General features: G+C 44.4%; 1 protein-coding gene across 3 annotated transcripts in view; it reads left to right on the forward strand.

Annotated features, from left to right (window-relative positions):
• The first annotated feature begins 13,057 nt into the window (after window positions 1-13,057).
• LOC139247727 (folliculin-interacting protein 2-like) overlaps window positions 13,058-21,475 on the forward strand; it is a 126,124-nt gene continuing 117,706 nt past the window's right edge. For all 3 annotated transcript variants that reach the window (XM_070871781.1, XM_070871783.1, XM_070871782.1), the window contains exon 1: window positions 13,058-13,221. In XM_070871781.1, coding sequence (XP_070727882.1) covers window positions 13,133-13,221 — 89 coding nt within the window. In that variant the 5' untranslated portion in view covers window positions 13,058-13,132. The remainder of the gene's footprint in view (window positions 13,222-21,475) is intronic.

Below are 21,475 nucleotides of genomic sequence, written 5' to 3' on the forward strand. Positions count from 1 at the left end.
TCTTCACCGGAAATGAACTTTGCCTTAAAAAATGGCTATGAAAAAGGTTCATCCATTGAAGAGGGAATCAGTAGAGCATCTGATGACTTTCCATATGTTAGGCCTCCAGATTAGCTGGCCTAGAATTAATTTTAGTCACTGCACCTTTCCTGTATCACCTCCTAGCAGAACTGGAATATGAGATGATGTAATTTGTTTCTCTGAGAACCATCATGCTATTGACGTATTTTGGACATGCATTGTGTTGATATGCAGAAAGAATGAATTAAAGAAGAAAGAATGGCCAGAGGGAGCACTTCAAAGACAAAGTGCGCCCATCTTTCTATTTCCAGAACTAAGTGCTTCCCATGTCTCTAAAATAATTTACAAGTTGTAACTGAGAGCCTTCTATCTCTCAGGAGATACCATTCATTGAACAACCTACATTCTTTACTCACAATCTGAACCACTGTCTCTCAAAGCAGTTCTATGGTTTTCTACAGCTGTTGAAACTGAGACTGAAATTTCCGAGTTTGAATGGCTCTGAATCTGACTTAAACGTAGTTCAAAATGCCAATTGCCATTGAAATTATTTGAGCACTCGAGAATGCACGAGGGTTGCTACTGTTGTAGCTCTTCCGATTGTTTCAGGGTGTGAGCAAAGACCTGAGATTATGGATCTGCAAGGCACAAACAAAGTCAAAGTGCATTTTTATCTCTATTTCCGGTACAAAGTGCTTACCATCTCTCTCTAAGATCATTTAAAAGATGACAACTCTTATCTGGTAAGGGACATCTCATCAATAAACAACCTACTTTCTTCATTGGCAGCCTGGGTTAGTAAATTAAAGTTATCCTCCAATAGGTAAGAAACACAACCTTAATTTCTTGAAATTCAATAGTTGGGAGAATATTTTGTATGCATGTATTTTGTTCTCAGTTGTAAGTGGCTCGATGGTGGGTGGCTGGCATTGGCATAGTCTATAGGCCCCCTAATAGCAGTTATAAATCGAGAAATAATGGAGGCTAGTAAAAAAGAAATAGCAATAATCATGGGTGATTTTAACCTTCAAATTGGCTTTGAGGAAGAATTTGCAGAGTGTATCCGGGATAGCTTCTTTGAACAGTACGTTGTGGAACCAACCAGGGAGCAGGCTATCTTAGAGTTGGTACTGTGTAATGAGCCAGGATTAATAAATGATCTCCTAGTAAAGGATCCTCTAGGAATGAGTGATCATAATATGGTTGAATTTCAAATTCAGTTAGAGGGTGAGAAAATTGAATCTCAAATCAGTGTCTTCAGCTTAAATAAAGGAGACTACAAAGGTATGAAGGTAGAGTTGGCTGAAGTGGACAGGGAAAATAGATAAAAATATAGAACGGTTGATGAGCAGTGGCAGACAAATAAGGAGATATTTCATAACTCGTAACAAAAATATATCCCAATGAGAAGGAAAGACTGTAAGAGAAGGGACCACCATTCATGGCTAACTAAGGAAATAAAGATGGTATCAAATTGAAAACATGGGCATACAATGTGGCCAAGACTAGTGGGAGGCCAGAGGATTGGGAAACTTTTAAAAGCCAGCAGAGAATGATTTAAAAAATGATAGAGAGGGAAGATAGATTATGAAAGTAAACTAGCACAAAATATAACAACAGATAGTAAGAGTTTCTACAGGTACATAAAAAGGAAAAGAATGGTTAAAGTAAATGTTGGTCCCCTAAAGGAAGAGACCGGGGAATTAATAATGTAGAACAGGGAAATGGCAGAGACGTTGAACAAATATTTTGTATCGGTCTTCACGATAGAAGACACTAAAAACATCCCAATAGTGGATAATCAAGGAGCTATAGGGAGGGAGGAACTTAATACAATCACGATCACTAAAGAAGTAGTACTCGGTAAAATAATGGGACTAAAGGCGGACAAGTCCCTTGGACCTGATGGCTTACATCCTAGGTCTTAAAAGAAGTGGCTGCAGAGATAGTGGATGCATTGGTTGTAATCTACCAAAATTCCCTGTATTCTGGGGCGGTCCCAGCGGATTGGAAAACCGGAAATGTAACGTCCCTATTTAAAAAAAAGGAGACAGATAAAAAGCATGAAACTATAGACCAGTTAGCCTAACATCTGTTGTTGGGAAAATGCTGGAGTCCATTATTAAGGAAGCAGTAGCGGGACATTTGGAAAACCATAATTTAATCAAGCAGAGTCAGCATGGTTTTATGAAAGGGAAATCATGTTTGACAAATTTGCTGGAGTTCTTTGAGGATGTAATGAGCAGGGTGGATAAGGGGGAACCAGTGGATGTGGTGTATTTGGATTTCCAGAAGGCATTCGATAAGCTGCCACATAAAAAGTTACTGCATAAGATAAAAGTTCACGGGGTTGGGGGTAATATATTAGCATGGATAGATGATTGGCTAACTAACAGAAAACAGAGAGTCGGGATAAATGGGTCATTTTCTGGTTGGCAAACAGTAACTAGTGGGGTGCCGCAGGGAATGGTGCTGGGGCCTCAACTATTTACAATCTATATTAATGACTTGGATGAAGGGACCAAGTGTAATGCAGCCACTTTTGCTGATGATACAAAGATAGTGGGAAAGCAAATTGTGAGGAGGACACAAAAAATCTGCAAAGGGATATAGTCATCATCATCATCATCATAGGCAGTCCCTCGGAATCAAGGAAGACTTGCTTCCACTCCTGAAGTGAGTTCTTTGGTGGCTGAACAGTCCAATATGAGAGCCACAGACTCTGTCACAGGTGGGACAGATAGTGGTTGAGGGAAGGGGTGGGTGGGACTGGTTTGCCGCATGCTCTTTCCGCTACCTGCGTTTGATTTCTGCACGCTCTCGGCATTGAGACTCGAGGTGCTCAGCGCCCTCTTGGATGCACTTCCTCCACTTAGGGCGGTCTTGGGCTAGGGACTCCCAGGTGTCAGTGGGGATGTTGCACTTTATCAGAGAGGCTTTGAGGGTGTCCTGGTAGCATTTCCGCTGCGCACCTTTGGCTCATTTGCCGTGAAGGAACTCCGAGTAGAGCACTTGCTTTGGGAGTCTCGTGTCCGGCATGCCAACTATGTGGCCTCCCAGTGGAGCTGATCGAGTGTGGTCAGTGCTTCAACGGGATGTTAGCCTGGATGGGGACGCTGATGTTGGTGCGCCTGTCCTCCCGGGGGATTTGTAGGATCTTGCGGAGACATCGTTGGTGATACTTCTCCAGCAACTTGAGGTGTCTGCTGTACATGGTCCATTTCTCTGAGCCATACAGGAGGGCAGGTATTGCTACAGCCCTGCAGACCATGAGCTTGGTGGCAGCTTTGAGGGCCTGGTCTTCACTCTTTTCCTCAGGCGGCCGAAGGCTGTACTGGCGCATTGGAGGCGGTGTTGGATCTCGTCGTCGATGCCTGTTCTTGTTGATAGGAGGCTCCCGAGATATGGGAAGTGGTCCATGGTGTTCAGGGCCACGCCGTGGATCTTGATGACTGGGAGGCAGTGCTGTGAGGACAGGCTGGTGGAGGACCTTTGTCTTACGGATGTTTAGCATAAGGCCCATGCTTTCGTATGCCTCAGTAAATACATCGACTATGTCCTGGAGTTCAGCCTCTGTATGTGCGCAGACGCAGGCGTCATCCGCATACTGTAGCTCGACGACAGAGGTTGGGGTGGTCTTGGATCTGGCCTGGAGACGCACAGGTTGAACAGGTTCCCGCTGGTTCTGTAGTTTAGTTCCACTCCAGCGGGAAGCTTGTTGACTGTGAGGTGGAGCATGGCAGCGAGAAAGATTGAGAAGAGGGTTGGGACGATGACGCAGCCCTGTTTGACCCCGGTCCGGACGTGGATTGGGTCTGTGATGAATCCGTTGGTAAGGATCACGACCTGCATGTCGTCGTGGAGCAGGCAGAGGATGGTGACGAACTTTTGGGGGCATCCGAAACGGAGGAGGATGCTCCATAGACCCTCGCGGTTGACAGTGTCAAAGGCCTTTGTAAGGTTGACGAAGGCCATGTATAAGGGCTGCCGCTGTTCCCTGCATTTTTCTGTACCTGTCATGCTGCAAAAACCATGTCCGTTGTGCCCCGTAGGGGACAATATCTGCACTGTGGCTCCGGGAGGAGCTCCTCGGCCATGGGAAGAAGACGGTTGAGGAGGACTCTAGTGGGATATCTAGGAGGACTCTAAAGGGATATTGACAGACTAAGTGAGTGGCAACAATTTGGCAGATGGAGTATAATGTGGGAAAATGTGAGATTATCCACTTTGGCAGAAAAAATAGAAAAGCAAATTATAATTTAAATGGAGAAAAATTGCAAAGTGCTGCAGTACAGAGGGTCCTGGGGTCCTTGTGCATGAAACACAAAAAGTTAGTATGCAGGAACAGCAAGTAATCAGGAAGGCAAATGGAATGTTGGTCTTTATTGCAAGGGGGATAGAGTATAAAAGCAGAGAGGTCCTGCTACAACTGTACAGGGTATTGGTGAGGCCACACCTGGAGTACTGCATACATTTTTGGTCTCCATATTTAAGGAAGGATATACTGGCGTTGGAGGCTGTTCGGAGAAGATTCACTAGGTTGATTCTGGAGATGGGGGGTGATTTCAAACTCCATCTCAATTCATCATGTTCTCTCTCCTCTGAGTTCACTAGAGTTGTAGCAGGACCTCTCTGCTTTTATACTCTATCCCCCTTGCAATAAAGACCAACATTCCATTTGCCTTCCTGATTACTTGCTGTTCCTGTATACTAACTTTTTGTGTTTCATGCACAAGGACCCCAGGTGCCTCTGTACTGCAGCACTTTGCAATTTTTCTCCATTTAAATTATAATTTGCTTTTCTATTTTTTCTGCCAAAGTGGATAATCTCACATTTTCCCACATTACTATCCTCCCTTACTATCTTCCTCCATGTAAACTCCGCAACCCATATTCACGGCCATCTCCTTGACCTTGCCATCTCTCATGGCTTCGCTACTCCCAAGGTGTCAATCGCAGATGAGGTCATCTCTGATCACTTCCTCGTATCGCTCTCCACCCACATCCACCTTCCAACCCCGCCACCGCCCCCACCCCCCCCCCCCCCCCCGCCCGCGACCCTCCCTCCTTCTGTGTCTGCCTCAGGGAGGGCAATTGCCCATGGGGGTGCTGACCCCCCCCCCCCCCCGTTCGACCGTGAGAGTAAGTACTGCATCCTCCCCAGGCTGGGTTGGGCAATGTGACGTAGTGTCTGTGGTCTAGGGTTGGGACAATGCGATGCAGTGTCTCTGGACTACATATAATGAAGTAGCGGCGGTCCTTCAAATGAGCCTGTGCTATGTGACCTTACTCATGTCACCCTGCCCCCTCCCCTGCTGCTAATCACGTGCCTATTGTATTCTATTTCCAGATGAGGAGTCGCATGCGACAAATCCTTCAATAGAAGCCTCCACCTCAGGCCATCATGTCGGCGATGGGGGGGCGGAGGAGGAGGAGGAACTCGAAGGAGAGAAGTGAATAGAGCAGCCGACTCCAGGGGGGAGGGCGGAGGTGGGGGAGGGGGGAGGGGGGGAAGGCAATGCACTCGACATCTCTTTATCCACCAGACAACACCTCGTCCGAGGATGAAACATTCCTGGGCTTTCTGCCATCCGAGGCCCCAAGTACTAGTGGCGTGCAGCAACGCACTCCCAGGGTTGAATCCCGTATGCCAACTCCAGAGGGTGAGTCGGCAAAGCTGATCTGCTGATAGACAGGCGGACGCACAACTGGACATGGTGGAACTGTCCATGGAGAGCGGTCAGCTCACCTGACAGCTCGAGGTATCGGGTAGGATTCCCGCAAACATCGCGACACTCTCTGTGACCTTGACGGAGGTCAGGTCGCAGACTGCCCATGCGAGCCACGAAACCTGCGAGGCTGTCAATGCCCATGCACAATTGATGGCCTCCATCTGTGACCCTGCAGCCCCAGTGTCACACCCAGACCCATATCACCTGTGACTGGCGACGCCAAGCAAAAGGCTTGCCACTCAGAAGTTGGGCCTTCCATACCCCGAGCTTCTCCAGTGGATCTATACATGGCGTCTCCATTGTCTCTCCCCTCAATACAGCAGGACTCTGGCTGCCTTGCTGCATGAACTCTTGATGCCAACTTGTGTATGGTCATGACGCGAGGGATGGGGGGGACGGGGGGGCGGAAGAGCCAGAGGTAAAAGACATTCGGTGCAGGGATTGTTGTTTTGTTGTTGATTTGTTGTTGTTATTTTGTTAAAGTTTGAAAAGTTTACAAATTCTGTTCCAGTTAAAATTTTATTTAAGTTTCAAAATGATTTTTAACAAGTTTACAATGTTTATTAAATTCTTTTGTTCACCTTAACCATTCCTGTGTAGTGTCTCATTTGCTCAGCAGCTGTAGGATATGGCTTTAAAGAAAATACTAAACTCACTTTAATTTAAAACACACCTCTTAAATGTCATCATCATCATAGGCAGTCCCTCGGAATCGAGGAAGACTTGCTTCCACTCTAAAAATGAGTCCTTAGGTGGCTGAACAGTCCAATACGAGAACCATAGTCCCTGTCACAGGTGGGACAGATAGTCATTGAGAGAAAGGAGGGGTGGGACAGACTTGCCACATGCTCTTTCTGCTGCCTGCGCTTGATTTCTGCATGCTCAGCGCCCTCCCGGATGCACTTCCTCCACTTAGGGCGGTCTTTGGCGTACCTAATTTCCAACTCTTTTCTGTGGAAAAATGGCCAACTAAATCCCAAAATGTGACAATCCTCATTGCCAGCCTCTCATCCATACAGCCTGTATCCAATCTATACTAAGTCCTATCTGCCTATCACTACCATCCTCACTGCCCTATGCTGACTTTTTGCACCCCATAGCATTAATTTTAAAGAACATGTTTAAATCCTTTCATGGTCTCAGCTAAACCTATTGCTTTAACCTCCTCCAGCCTTGCATCCCCAAGTGTACCATTCGGTCTTCCAACTGCCCTTTTGTGAAAGAAGAAATATTAATGGATTTAGCGCTGTCGCAAAACCACTGCCGATATTTCCGCCCGGGCACAAAATGTTGTGTGACTCGTTTAGCGCCAAAAAATGTTGTTTTTACGATTCGCCCAGGTGAAAACCCGGTCGCAAACCTGTCGAAAATCTAGCCCAATGTGATGAACACCCCCAAATAGATGCAATTGACGGAAGCTCGCCATTCTGCCCTGGAGGTGTGGCTAGTTTTATGGGCGGGGATTGATTCGGGCAAATGGACTGTTGAACCAGCATAAAAGATCCCGGAAACTCCAGCTTACGCTTAAAGTTTTGCGATTTTTGCACTATTTGGTTTCATTCGGCCCAGATTCCGCTGTTATCCAGGCAGAATTCATGTGGAAACTCCGGGCAATTGTGAATGCTATGCTAGGTAAGGTTGCCTCATAGTGAGATGTCCTCTTACTGCTATGAAATGTTGATGCTTGAATGACTTTAAAGTCTGTCACACAAATAGCTTAAATTAATTTTATATGTGTAGCTGTATGTGATTCAATGGGCCTGAACCCAAATTATATTTAAAGACTGAGTACATCATTTGATTAACCGTTTGTAGCACAAAGCACAAAGACGTTGGCTTTAGTCTTCCCAATGTTTAGCTGGAGGAAATTATGACTCATCCAAGACTGGATGTCGACAAGCAGTCTGATAACACAGAAGTATGGCAAGGTTGTAAAAAATGGTGAAGTATTGCTAGTCGCCATCAGCATAAAGATGGAAGCTGACCCTATGGCTATAGATGAGGTCACCAAGGCGCACATGTAGATGAGGAACTGGAAGAAGTAAAAGATGGATCCATGAGGGACTCCTGCGGTGACAATGTGAGTGTTGGAGAAGAAACTACTGCTAGATATGTCATGGCCACAATCAGATAGATAAGAGTGGAACCAAGTGAAGTCAGTCCCACAGAGCTGGACAGCAGAGGAGAGGCATTGGAGGAGGATTGCATATCTGCCTGTGTGTCAAAAGCTACAAAGTGGTCAAGGGGTATGAGGAACAATAATGCACTGCGGTCACAGTCACAATGAATCTCATTCGTGACTTTTGGTTAGGCCCATTTTGGTGCTGTGGGAGGAGTGGGAACTTGATTGGAGGGATTCAAACGAAGAGTTATGGGAGAGGTGGGCAGTGATCTGAGAATCAACATGTTCAAGGACCTTGGAGAGGAAAACTAGGTTGGAGATGGGACAGTAGATAGCAAGAACAAAGGGGTCAAAGTTGGGATTTTTGAAGAGGGGGTGATGACGGCAATTTTAGTAGGGAGACAATGCCTGAGAAAAGGGAACCATTTACAATATTAACTAAAATGGGAGTCAAGAAGGGAAATTGGGTGATCAGGAGTTTAATGGGAAAAGTGTTGGGGAGCAGGAGTTGGCACTATGGATGAGATGAGCTTGGAGAAGGCAGACAGGTAATGGGAGATAATGAAGAAACTAGAGAATTATGAAGGTTCAGGGCTAGGGTTGGGACTTAAGTTAAAGGTCCTCCACCAATCTGTCCCGCCGCAAAGCACTGTCCTCCAGTCATCAAGATCCACGGCGTGGCCCTGGACAACGTGAACCATTTCCCATACCTCAGGAGCCTCTTATCAACAAGAGCAGACATTGACGACGAGATTCAACACCGCCGCCAGTGCAGCCTTCGGTCGCCTGAGGAAAAGAGTGTTTGATGACCAGGTCCTCAAATCTGCCACCAAGCTCATGGTCTACAGGGCTGTAGTAATACCCACTCTCCTGTATGGCTCAGAGACATGGACCATGTACAGTAGACACCTCAAATTGCTGGAGAAATACCACCAAAGATATGTCCATAAGATTCTGCAAATTCCCTGGGAGGACAGACGCACCAATGTTAGCGTCCTCGACCAGGCCAACATCCCCAGCATTGAAGCACTGACCACACTTGATCGATCAGCTCTGCTGGGCAGGCCACATTGTTCGCATGCCAGACACGAGACTCCCAAAGCAAGCGCTCTACTTGGAACTCCTTCACGCCAAACGAGCCAAAGGTGGGCAGAGGAAACATTACAAGGACACCCTCAAAGCCTCCCTGATAAAGTGCAACATCCCCACTGACACCTGGGAGTCCCTGGCCAAAGACCGCCCTAAGTGGAGGAAGGGCAACCGGGAGGGCGCTGAGCACCTTGAGTCTCGTCGTTGAGCGCGTGCAGAAATCAAGCGCAGGTAGCGGAAAGTGCTTGCGGCAAACCAGTCCCACCCACCCTTTCCCTCAACGACTATCTGTCCCACCTGTGACAGGGACTGTGGTTCTCTTACTAAACTGTTCAGCCACCTAAGGACTCATTTTTTGAGTGGAAGTCAAGGGACTGCCTATGATGATGATGATGAATGGGAATAGTGTTGGGGAGCAGGAGCTGGCACTATCGATGAGATGAGATTGGAGAAGGCAGACAGGCGATGGGAGATAATGAAGAAACGAGAGAATTATGAAGGTCCAGGGCTAGGGTTGAGATGTGACTGAAGTGGCGGGGGGTGTCGGGGGGTGGGGGGGGCGGGTTTGTTGTGGTTTGGCTTAGTGGATGGGGAAAAGGAGGAAGCAGTAGAGGCAACTGAACGGATGTCCTCTGTCTTGGAGATTAAGACCTTCCCACATTTGTGGTTAGAGGTTAGGATGGAGAAGTCAGCGGAGAGGGTTTTCAGGGATAAAAGGAGCCTGTGGTTATCTTTTCACTTCAGGACAATCCTAGAGAGGTGAGCCATTTTTGCAGAGGAGAGTGAGGTCCAGTAGAGCTTTGAGTGGTTAAGTCAGATCTGGCAATGAATCACTCAGTCAGTTGTGCCAGGTATGCTCAATACATTATTTATTATCCCCGGTCACTATGGAAAACAGTAAGGCTCATTAAAACGTCAATCCCCTTTGTCTCAGCAGCTGTAGGATATGGCTTTAAAGAAAATACTAAACTCACTTTAATTTAAAACACACCTCTTAAATGTCATCATCATCATAGGCAGTCCCTCGGAATCGAGGAAGACTTGCTTCCACTCTAAAAATTAGTCCTTAGGTGGCTGAACAGTCCAATACGAGAACCATAGTCCCTGTCACAGGTGGGACAGATAGTCATTGAGGGAAAGGAGGGGTGGGACAGACTTGCCACATGCTCTTTCCGCTGCCTGCGCTTGATTTCTGCATGCTCAGCGCCCTCCCGGATGCACTTCCTCCACTTAGGGCGGTCTTTGGCGTACCTAATTTCCAACTCTTTTCTGTGGAAAAATGGCCAACTAAATCCCAAAACGTGACAGTCCTCATTGCCAGCCTCTCATCCATACAGCCTGTATCCAATCTATACTAAGTCCTATCTGCCTATCACTACCATCCTCACTGCCCTATGCTGACTTTTTGCACCCCATAGCATTAATTTTAAAGAACATGTTTAAATCCTTTCATGGTCTCAGCTAAATCTATTGCTTCAACCTCCTCCAGCCTTGCATCCCCAAGTGTACCATTCGGTCTTCCAACTGCCCTTTTGTGAAAGAAGAAATATTAATGGATTTAGCATCTTTGAAAGTAGATAAATCACAGATGAAATGTGTCAAAGGCTATTAAAAGAAGCAAGGGAGGATTAGGTGAATAGCTCTTTTGGCCAGCCCAGGCATGATGGGCCGAATGGCCTCCTCTGTGCCATAGATTTTCATGAAAATATGATTCTAAGATTGTGCAGTCCCACTCCTCTTTGTCAGCCACATAGTCCTTTTTCTGGGAATCCCTGTTTAAACTCCTCCATCTTTTACAGTTCAAGCAGAACCTCCCTTATTTACTCTATCAAAACCCTTCATGATTATCAAATATTCCCTTAATCTTCTCTGCACTAAGGAGAACAACTCCAGTTTCTCTAATCTCTCCACCTAACTTAAGACTTTCATCACTGGTGCCATTTTAGTAAATCTCCTCTGCATGCTCTCTAAGGTCTTCTTAATGTGTGGTGTCCAGAATTGGACACAATACTCCAGCTGGGGCCTAACCAGTGATTTATAAAGGTTTCGCATAACTTCCTTGCATTTGAACTCTATGCCTCTATTTATAAAGCCAAGTACCCTGAATGCCTTTTTAACAACCTTCTGAACTTGTCCTGCCACCTTCAAAGACTTGTGTACATACAGCCCCCAGGTCTCTTTGTTCCTGCACCCCTTTTAAAAATGTACCATTTAGTTCATATTGCCTCACCTCATTTTTCCTACTAAAATGAATCATTTCTCACTTCTCTGCATTAAATTTCATCTGCCATGTGTCTGCACAGTCTGTCTATGTCGTCCTGAAGTCTGTTACTATCCTCCTCACTGTTTACTATATTTCTGAGTTTTGTGTCATCTGCAAACTTTGATATTATACCCTGTATACCCAAGTCCAGGTCACTAATACGTATCAAAAAGCGCGGTGGTCCCAACACCGACCCCTGGGGGCCACTACTGCACACTTCCCTCCAGTCTGAAAAACAACCATTTACTACTACTCTCTGCTTTCTGTCCCTTTGCCAATTTTGTATTCAGGCAGCCAATACCCTTCAATCCTATGTGCTTCAATTTTGCTAACAGGTCTATACAATGTTATACTTTATCAAACAGCTTTTGAAAGTTCATATACACATCAACTGCACTACCCGCACGAATCCTCTGTTACTTCATCAAAGAACTCAATCAAATTGTATGCCCATGTTTTTGGTTGGATACCGTCCTTTGTTTCTTTGGTTGGCCACGGATGGCTATCTTTTCTCTTGTGCCCTTTCCTCCTCGCTGGAATATATTTTTCTTGAGAGTTGTGAAATATCTCCTTAGGTGTGCACCACTGTTCATCAACCATCCTACACTTTGGTCTGTTTTCCCGGTCCACTTTGGCCAACTCAGCCCTCGTACCTTCATGGTCTCCTTTGTTTGAACTTGGTACGCTGGTTGGAGATCCAGCTTTCTCGCCCTCCGTCTGAATTTGAAATTCAAAACTGTTCAGCCATGAACTCATTGAATGGCGGTGCAGGCTCGAAGGGCCGAATGGCCTGCTCCTGCACCTATTTTCTATGTTTCTAAATTATTTGCCTTTTACAAATCCGTGATGGGTTTAATTTATTAATCCATATTTTTCCAAGTGCCAATTAATTTTGTTCCGGATTAATGTTGCATAATACTCCTGCAAAGCACCTTAGGATGTTTCACTATGTTGAAGGTGCTATATAAATACAAGTTGTTGTTGTTGTCTCTAAAAATTTCCCCACCACCACCGTTAGGCTGATTGGCCTGCAGTTGCTTGGGTTATCCCTCTCCCCTCTTTCCAACAGGGGTGTAACATTTGCAATCCTCTGGTCCTGACACCACCCCCATATCCAAGGGAAGCTTGTAGCCAGAGCCTCTGCAATTTCCACCCTTACTTTGCTCAGCAACCTAAGATGCATCCCATCCAGTCCGGGTGACTTTTCTACTTTATGTGCTGCCAACCTTTTAAGTATCTCTTTATCTATTTTTATCCTATCCAGTTTCTCTACTACCTCCTCCTTTCCTGTGGCAGTGGTAGCATCCTCTTCATTAGTGAAGATAGCTGCAAAGTAATCATTTTGTACCTCATGCCATGTTCTCTGCTTTTTGGGACCCTATTCGAGCCCACCCTTTCTTTGACTACCCCATTTATATCTACAGTGCACCTAACTACTGCCTGGAAACTCAGTGCCAGTCGTTTGCTGCATTATGGTTCATAGGCACTTGGTTAACATGTAAGTGGATCCGTACAGCACTTGGACACTCGAGCTACCCTGCAACAGCTTATCAAGGAGCTGGACCTTCGCCCGAGCCTGTTCGTCTTTCAGAAGCCACGTGTGGAAGGCGTGCTTCAGAACGCCCCAGTATCCAATCACTGCGAGTGTAGGACGTGTGGGGCGCTCGGGTTCGGTCCAATGACAACATGCCCATTTGTCCATTTCTGTCCAACCAGCAAGCGCAGCATGGTAGTCGGGTCCAATCAGAAAGTTGGTCGCTGTCGGGGCGGTGTCCAATGGGAGCGCGCGCTGCGGCTGGCAGCCGAGCGCCAGTCACATGACAGTGAGGGGCTAGATGGAGTTGTTTAACTTTTATGTACAATGCTGCCGAATAATCTCATTTTGTACCAATAAAATGGTACAAAATGGCTCCGACCCTGTTGCAGAAGCTGTTCAATAAAAAGGCAAATGCGGCGTCGCCTTCGAAAAGTTTCAAGGAAGGTGCGGGGTTCAGGTAATGTCGAGTGAAATTCCTGTTGTGGTGTAAGGGGAGCCGGAGCAGGGTATTTGGGGACATGGTTGGTGGGAGGAGAGTTGGGATATCCGTAACAGAAAGGGGAGGTGTTCCAAAATGTGTTTCTATGGTTGTAAAAATCTCGAAGTCTGTTGGTTTACAGTTACCCTATGCTGCTACCTATGTGCCATGATCAAAATTTACTTAATACGAAAAGGGCACACTTTTCTGTTGGTATTTGATATATCGTTTATATGAAGATAAAATCATTATTTAAAACAGTGATGTCCCCCAGGATTATGGTCGATTTGTTCAAATATTACTATGTTTTCCTCACAACATTTCTGTAGATTAATGACCTGTTTGAGTTTTGTACTTTGTAGTTTGTATTATAACACCATTGGACTGAAATATTAATTGTAATTAGCTACCTCTGTGGAGAAATAGCTTGTACTGCTTCACAGTACTGCAATGGATATCAGTTAGCAATTAGCATGGAGATTGTTGTCTGTTAATAAAGAAGGCTAAGCTTTAATTTTCATATAAAATGGGTTGAAAAATGTACTCCTTAACACTGCTGTACCTGGTGTCTGGGACTGTGCTACCAATCCTAAAACAAAATAGCTACTCGCCCTCTCCGGATCATTGTATCATACTCTTTTTTAAAAACTTCCTCTGCTTTGTAAAATTTTTCAATTACTTAGCAGAAAATTTTTCTTTGGTGTTCTACAAATGAACATTACTGAAAGCTCAACTTAGTACCTGTAAAAGACTTTGATTTTTCTCTCGTCCTCAGTCAATCAATGAAACTTGTGACACTGGTGAATTAGCAGAATTATGTCTCAATTTTTCATGGATTATTGAAAACCTTCATTGCTACACTACATTAAATGTCAAGTTAATATGTGTGTATTTTTGCCTTGAATTGCAAATGTGTTTTGTGAGTTCAGGAATACTACTTCAACTGCTCTTCTCTGCACAATACCAGGAGTGAATGTTGATCAGGAAGGTTGCTCAACGTTTTGCAGTTGTAGAGTGTTTAGTTCAACTAGGGAAATGCATGATTATAACTGTCCGATGAGGTGCACATTAAGAAAGAGTATTGAGCACCTATTTTCTATGTTTCTATCAAGGGGTATGGAGAGAAAGCAGGAAAGGGGTACTGAGGTAAATGATCAGCCATGATATTGAATGGTGATACAGGCTCGAAGGGCCAAATGGCCTACTCCTGCACCTATTTTCTATGTTTCTAGAGCCAAAAATCATCATCTTGGGTCCGTTGAATCAAGGATGACTTGCTTTCATGCCAAAAAAGGATGAGGTCACAGGTGTTTCAATGAAGGACCCAATATACCAGGTCCTAAATTGCATATTAAAGAGTGGAAGATACCTGTGCGTGGATTTTCTTTAATGTGTGGTGGCCACAGGCTAGGTCTTGGTCCAGTGGCAAGGATTAACCAAGACGACTGGAGACCAGCTCTGCTGCACTGACCTAGTCGCGGTGTGGGCTGCTAAAAATACGTACATATTAACTTGACATTTAATGTTGTGTAACAACTATTGTTTTCAATAATCCATGAAAAATTGAGACATAATCCTGCCATTTCACCACGTCCCAAGTTTCATTAGTTGACTGAGGGCATTTTATGTAACTGTCCAGGTAAAGGCTGACCCATAGTTCCCTGATGAGTATTTTAAAGGGACCAATGTAAAGGATTCAGATTTGAGTCTGTTTATGCATCGATTTAAGAATAATAGAGTCCAATGAAAATGCTGGTTTGAAGATTTTGTGCTCAAAGTTTAAAAAAATACTTATGATTTTTTTGTTTTTTAAAAAAGACTAGACATGCAAGGATATGGGTGACTGCAGGAGAGTTGTATTATTTGTAATTAAAGGCACTAACTGGTGTCTTGTACTGTTTGATTTTCATCTCAACAGATCAAGGGAACTTGGATCAATTTTATTTTCAAGCTTTATTAAAAAATAATTTCTATATGTATTGGGGTAGGCTTTTCACCATTAAATGTTCAATGTAAAATATTTACTCATCTGTATGTTGATATTTCTTGCTCTTATTGTAAAGTGCTCTGGCTTTAATTTGTGCTCCCTTGCCAGATTTTGTTGAACACTGGCAGTCTTCCTGTGTCTTTTAATTCTTCCTGCTACTTTTGAGCAAGTACAATTTTGGGGAAAATAATGGGCCATTGCAATTATAATCTTGAGTAGCTTTTGCAGCCCTCTGCTATTTATGACAGTTTTTTGCCCCCATCAACTTCCTTCTCCCTCTCCTGAAGCTATTGATTCATCGCTGTGGTTTGGTTCCAAGAGGACGGGTCCCTCTTTCTTCCCCGCACCCCCACCTGCATGTGGCCATTCTTCAATGTCCAGTAACGATGCAGTGACTCTTGCTGAGCAGTGCAAGCTTGTGGACAAGAGCAGGCTGACCTTTTGTAGCCAAATAGCCCACTGAACATCATTGGAATCACTCACGCATGAAGAAAAGCCATTTAGGAGATATAATGGAAAATTGGTGTGTGGTTGATACACCAGCATGACTCCGTGCCTTCAGGAGGGGAATAAAGGGTAGAAGAGTGGGGTTTGGAGGGTGGTGGTGAATAGATGTCTAAGTTACAATTCTTAAAGAATAAACAGTGATATTCTTCAAGCAGAAGTTAGCAGCTTCACCTGAGATCGAAATGCACACTAGAAAAAATAAGTTTAGTTGTATGATTTTATTTCAAATGCGTTGCATTTATTTTAAGTTTGGTTACTCAGTTACACAAAATGACAGGTTCCTTTTTAGCATAACTGATGTGTATAATAGTATCTAACAGTGGACCATGTAGCACATTTATTTAAAAAAAAAATTGCACATCATGTAAGTAGGAAAAAATATCAACACACTAATAGAAGTTACTCAAATTTGGCCATTAAAGAGATTTATAGGAATTAAAAAAAAAACAAATTTTCTTTTGAGAAACAAAGCAGTTGTTTGGCATATAACTGAGGTTGAGTTAAGGCCATTGCTATGGACTTGTAGTTGGATTAACCTCATTGGCCTTCATTCAGTACCCAAATTAGCAACTGTCGGGTTTTGAACTGGGTTCACGCTATTATTATTGGGCTGATATTTCAGGAACAGAGTTCCGCAACACCAAAAAAATATAAATTGTAAGTTTATGAACATTAGTTGTCTCAGTAGAATGTGGTTAATCATTCCTCCCTTAGGGGTAAGGTAGCATAGTGGTTATGTTACTGGACTGGTAATCCAAAGGCCTGTACTAATAGATCCAGAGATGTGAGTTCAAATCCAATTACAGCAAATCTGGCATATAAAAAAAAAAACGAGTCAGCAATGGTGACCATGAAACTACCGGATTGTTGCAACAACCCAACTGGTTCACTAATGTCCTTTTTTAGGAAAGGAAATCTGCCTTCCTTACCTGGTCTGCCCTATATGTGACTCCAAACCCACAGCATTGTGGTTGATTCTTAACTGCCAAAATGGCCCAGCATACCACTCGGTTGTACCAAACTGCTACAAAGAAATATACAATACTGTGGGAGTACCTTCATCACATGGACTGCAGCGGTTAAAGAAGGGCAATTGGAGATGGGCAATAAATGCTGGCCATGCCAGCGATGCCCATATCCAGTGAACAAATAAAAAAAAAGTTAGTGAATGGCAGCAGCACATTTGTCTGAGGTACATCATAGCTCAGCTCAATGCCTACACATGCAAACTTCCAGCAGCAGTTACTGGACAGAAATTAGTAACGGGAACCTTTTCCACTTAATATTTCTTTGTACTCTGCCCCCTAATTTAATTTAATTTTTGTTGTAAACCTCTTGCACCCTGTTGGGTACAAAATACAGCAGTGTTGTACATGCTATTAGTAATTGGAAACCTGTTATTGTAAGTTATGATCTTTCCAGAGAGGTTGTTTCCACTGGTCAGGGAGACTAGAACTAAGGGGCACAGCCTCAAAATACGGGGGAGCCAATTTAAAACCGAGTTGAGAAGGAATTTCTTCTCCCAGAGGGTTGTGAATCTGTGGAATTCTCTGCCCAAGTGCCCAAGGAAGCAGTTGAGGCTAACTCATTGAATGTATTCAAATCACAGATAGATAGATTTTTAACCAATAAGGGAATTAAGGGTTACGGGGAGCGGATGGGTAAGTGCAGCTGAGTCCACGGCCAGATCAGCCATGATCTTTTTGAATGGCGGAGCAGGCTCGAGGGGCTAGATGGCCTACACCTGTTCCTAATTCTTATGTTCTTCTTCTTGTCTCAACAATTATGATGGACTGGGAGAAAATTTACCAAAAGGTTAGCTTTTGAGTTGTTGTGTTCAGATTTGTCTTCCACTTACTGTAACAATCATTCTAGCTCTATTGTGCTATAGTTAGGCTTGAACCAGTAGGATAGCTTCGCTGTAGCATATATTGTGTTCCCACTCTGGGCTTCGACCAATTTTTCAATAAAAATGCCAGGAGAATCTGAAAACAAGTTTCATTGTATTTTTGTTTATCTCCAGCTTTTCTCTGACTTTTTTCTATTTTAGTCGTGCGCACAGGAGTTTTAAATGCTAACATCTTTATTGTGTGAGATCATATTTTTTTTTAGCTGCTAATGATGTAAAGCATTCCTTTGATCAGTACACAGAAATGATGGGTGAGACAAACCTAAGGATTGAATGCTGAACGTTCTTGGACTCATTTCTGGCCTGGCAATATTCCATTTGCTGTATAAGGGGAAGAGCACACTGTGCCTTACTCATGCTTCAGCACACATGCTGATGGAATTATGTCATGAGAAATAGTTCAGAATTATATAATGTATGGGTCTGGATTCCACGCAACATACAAAAAGCAATCGCGTATAATTTTTAACAGCAGTTTAGAAGCTGTTTCCATTAAAGCTCAATTGCACTTTGTGGGATACCTGAGCTTGGGTCTCGGATTCAACTGACATTTATACTGGGGTAGGAATTGGAGGGAGAGGGAAAATGCAGCTGGGTTGAGTGAAATAGCTGGAGAAAGTTACCTTCTCGCATCACTCAAAAGCACTTCTTGGTGGGAATAGCAGGGTGCCTGTGGGAATGGTAATAGTAAGATTCACATTCCTGATTCAAAATATTATATCCTGGTATTTTTATAACTTCGCTAACACAAATTACATCTTTTGCTTTAACATGTACCAATTTAAAAAAAATTTGAATTACAAGTCATTTTATTTGTGACTTTCCGTGAATGAATCACAAGTAAACTGAGTTGGAACCGAGTGGAATTTTAAAAGAAATCCTGACGACCAAACGCAAAGTTCAAAGATAAGGTAATAATCAGAGCTTTGACATATTAAGAACTTTAGCATCGTATGTAATGTCTGGTACAACTGTTACTCTACAATCTTTCGTCTGAGACATTAAAACGAGGCCTCTTCTGCTTTCGGGTGGGTGTAAAAAATCCCATTGCACTATTTTGAAGAAGAGGAGGGGAGTTATCCCCGGTGTCCTGGCCAATATTTGTCCGTCATCCAAGAGCTAAAAACAGATCATCTGGTCATTATCACATTTCTTTTTGTGGGTTCTTGCAAATTGGCTGCCACATACTCCATCATCATCATCATCGTCAGCGGTCCCTCGAAACGAGGATGACTTGCTTCCACGTCAAAAAAGGATGAGTTTACAGGTATTTCGAATAAAGGACCTGAACTACATCCTCAAGGGTGGAAGATGCCTGTGTGGGATTTTTTTAATGTGTGGTGGCCGTTGCACACCAGCCACCACACGATACGGGCTTGACAGAGCTAGGTCTTGGTCCAGTGACCAGGATTACCCAAGACGACTGGAGACCAGCTCTGCTGCACAAACCAAGCACGCACACATATCGCAGTGTGGGCTGGCTCGTGCTGCCCCTGGCCCCGAACTCTCATCTCCCCTGGGCCTTGATCACATGCCACATAAAGAAAGGGTAGGAGCTATTAGAGACATTATTATTATTATTAGCAGTCCCTCGAAGCGAGGATGACTTGCTTCCACGCCAAAAAGGGATGAATTCACAGATGTTTCAATGAAGGACCGAATATTCCAGATCCCGAACTACATCTTGGAGGTTGGAAGATGCCTGTGTGTGGATTTTTTTTAATGTGTGACGGCCGTTGCATACCAACCACCACACGGGCTTAACAGAGCCAGGTCTTGGTCCAGTGGCAAGGATTACCCAAGATGACTGGAGACCAGCTCTGCTGCACAGACCGAGCGCGCGCACATACTGCAGTGTGGGCTGGCTCGTGCTGCCCCTGGGCCCTCTCCTCTTCTGGACCTCAGACTCACACCTTTCCTGGGTCCCGGTCACTTCCTTCTACAAACTCTTGCCGCTCCTTCACCCACTCCTGCTGTGCCTGCCCGCACTGCAATCAGTGACCTGACTTCACAGCCGTCGCCCTCCTGCAGCAGCACGCGCCACTCCCTGCAGTGGCTTGTCGCCGCACGCTGCTACCTCCAATGGCCCCGGCCTGCTATTGTATTAGAGACCATGAGGGTAATCTTTTGTGTGGAGGCGGAAGATGTTGGTAAGATTCTTAACGCATACTTTGCATCTGTTTTCACAAAGGAACGGGGCAATGCAGATACTGCTATCAAGGAGGAGTGTGATATTCTGGATGAAATAAATATAGTGAGAGGAAGTATTAAGGGGTTTAGCAGCTGTGAAAGTAGATAAGTCCCCAGGCCTGGATGAAATGCATCCCAGGCTGTTGAGCGAAGTAAAAGAGGAAATCACAGAGGCCTTGACTATTTTTCACTCCTCTTTGGATTTGGGCATGGTGCGGGAGGATTGGAGGACTGTTGATGTAGTACCCTTGTTTAAGAAGGGGAAAAAGGGATTGGCGTGTAATTACAGGCCTGTCGGCTTGACCTCAGTGGTGGGAAAATTATTGGAAAAAATCCTGAAAGATGGATAAATCTACATTTGGAAAAGCAGGGATTAATTAGGGACAGTCAGCATAGATTTGTTAAGGGAAGATCGTGTTTGACTAACCTGATTGACCCTCTTGGTTACCTCCTCAAAAAATTCAATGATGGTAGTGCGTACGATGTAGTGTATATGGACTTTAGCAAAGCTTTTGATAAGCTCTCACATGGTAGACTGGTCAAGAAGGTTAAAGCCCAAGGGATCCAGGGCAAAGTGGCAAGTTGGATCCAAAATTGGCTTGGAGGTAGGAAGCAAAGGGTAATGGTTGATGTTTTTGTGACTGGAAGAATGTTTCCAGTGGGGTTCTGCAGGGCTCAGTGCTGGGTCCCTTGCTTTTTGTGGTATATATCGGCGATTTAGATTTGAATATAGGGAGTATAATTAAGAAGTTTGCAGACGACACTAAAATTGGCTGCGTGGTTGATAATGAAGAGGAAAGTCATGGGCTGCAGGAGGATATCAATCTACTGGTCAGGTGGGCAGAGCAGTGGCAAATGGAATTTAATTCTGAGAAGTGTGAGGTGATGCACTTTGAAAGGGCTAATAAGGAAAGGGTATACACATTAAGCGTTAGGCCACTTAATAGTGTAGATGAACAAAGAGGCCTTGGAGTGCTTGTCCACAAGTCCCTGAAAGTAGCAGGCCAGGTGGATAAGGTGGTTAAGAAGGCATACGGAATGCTTGCCTTTGTTGGCTGAGGCATAGAATGTAAGAGCAGGGAGGTTATACTTTGGTTAGGCCACAGCTGGAGTACTGTGTGCAGTTCTGGCTGCTGTATTATAGGAAGGAGTGATTGCACTAGAGAGGGTGTAGAGGAGATTTACTAGGATGCTGCCTGGAATGGAGAATCTTAGTTATAAGGTTAGATTGGATAGGCTGGGTTTATTCTCATTGGAACAGAGGAGGTTGAGAGGAGACCTCATTGAGGTATACAAAATATTGAGGGGCCTGGATATAGTGGATAGTAAGGGTTTATTTCCATTGGTGGAGGGGTCGATTATGAGGGTCATAGTTTTAAGGTGGGTGGTGGAAGGTTTAGATGGGATTGGGGGGGGGGGGGGTCTGGAACTCGCTGCCTGGAAGAGTGGTGGATGCAGAAACCCTCACCACTTTTAAGGGATAATTGGATGGGCAGTTAAAGTGCAGTAACCTGCAGGGTTACAGACCTAGAGCTGGTAATTGGGATTAGACTGGATGACTTTTTGTTGGCCGACACAGTATTAATAAGTACTGCAGAGAATAGAATACGGCCAGGATGATCTCCTGGACTAGTGTCGAT

The sequence above is a fragment of the Pristiophorus japonicus genome, chromosome 2 (genome assembly GCF_044704955.1).
Source record: "Pristiophorus japonicus isolate sPriJap1 chromosome 2, sPriJap1.hap1, whole genome shotgun sequence".
NCBI classification, from domain to species: domain Eukaryota; kingdom Metazoa; phylum Chordata; class Chondrichthyes; family Pristiophoridae; genus Pristiophorus; species Pristiophorus japonicus.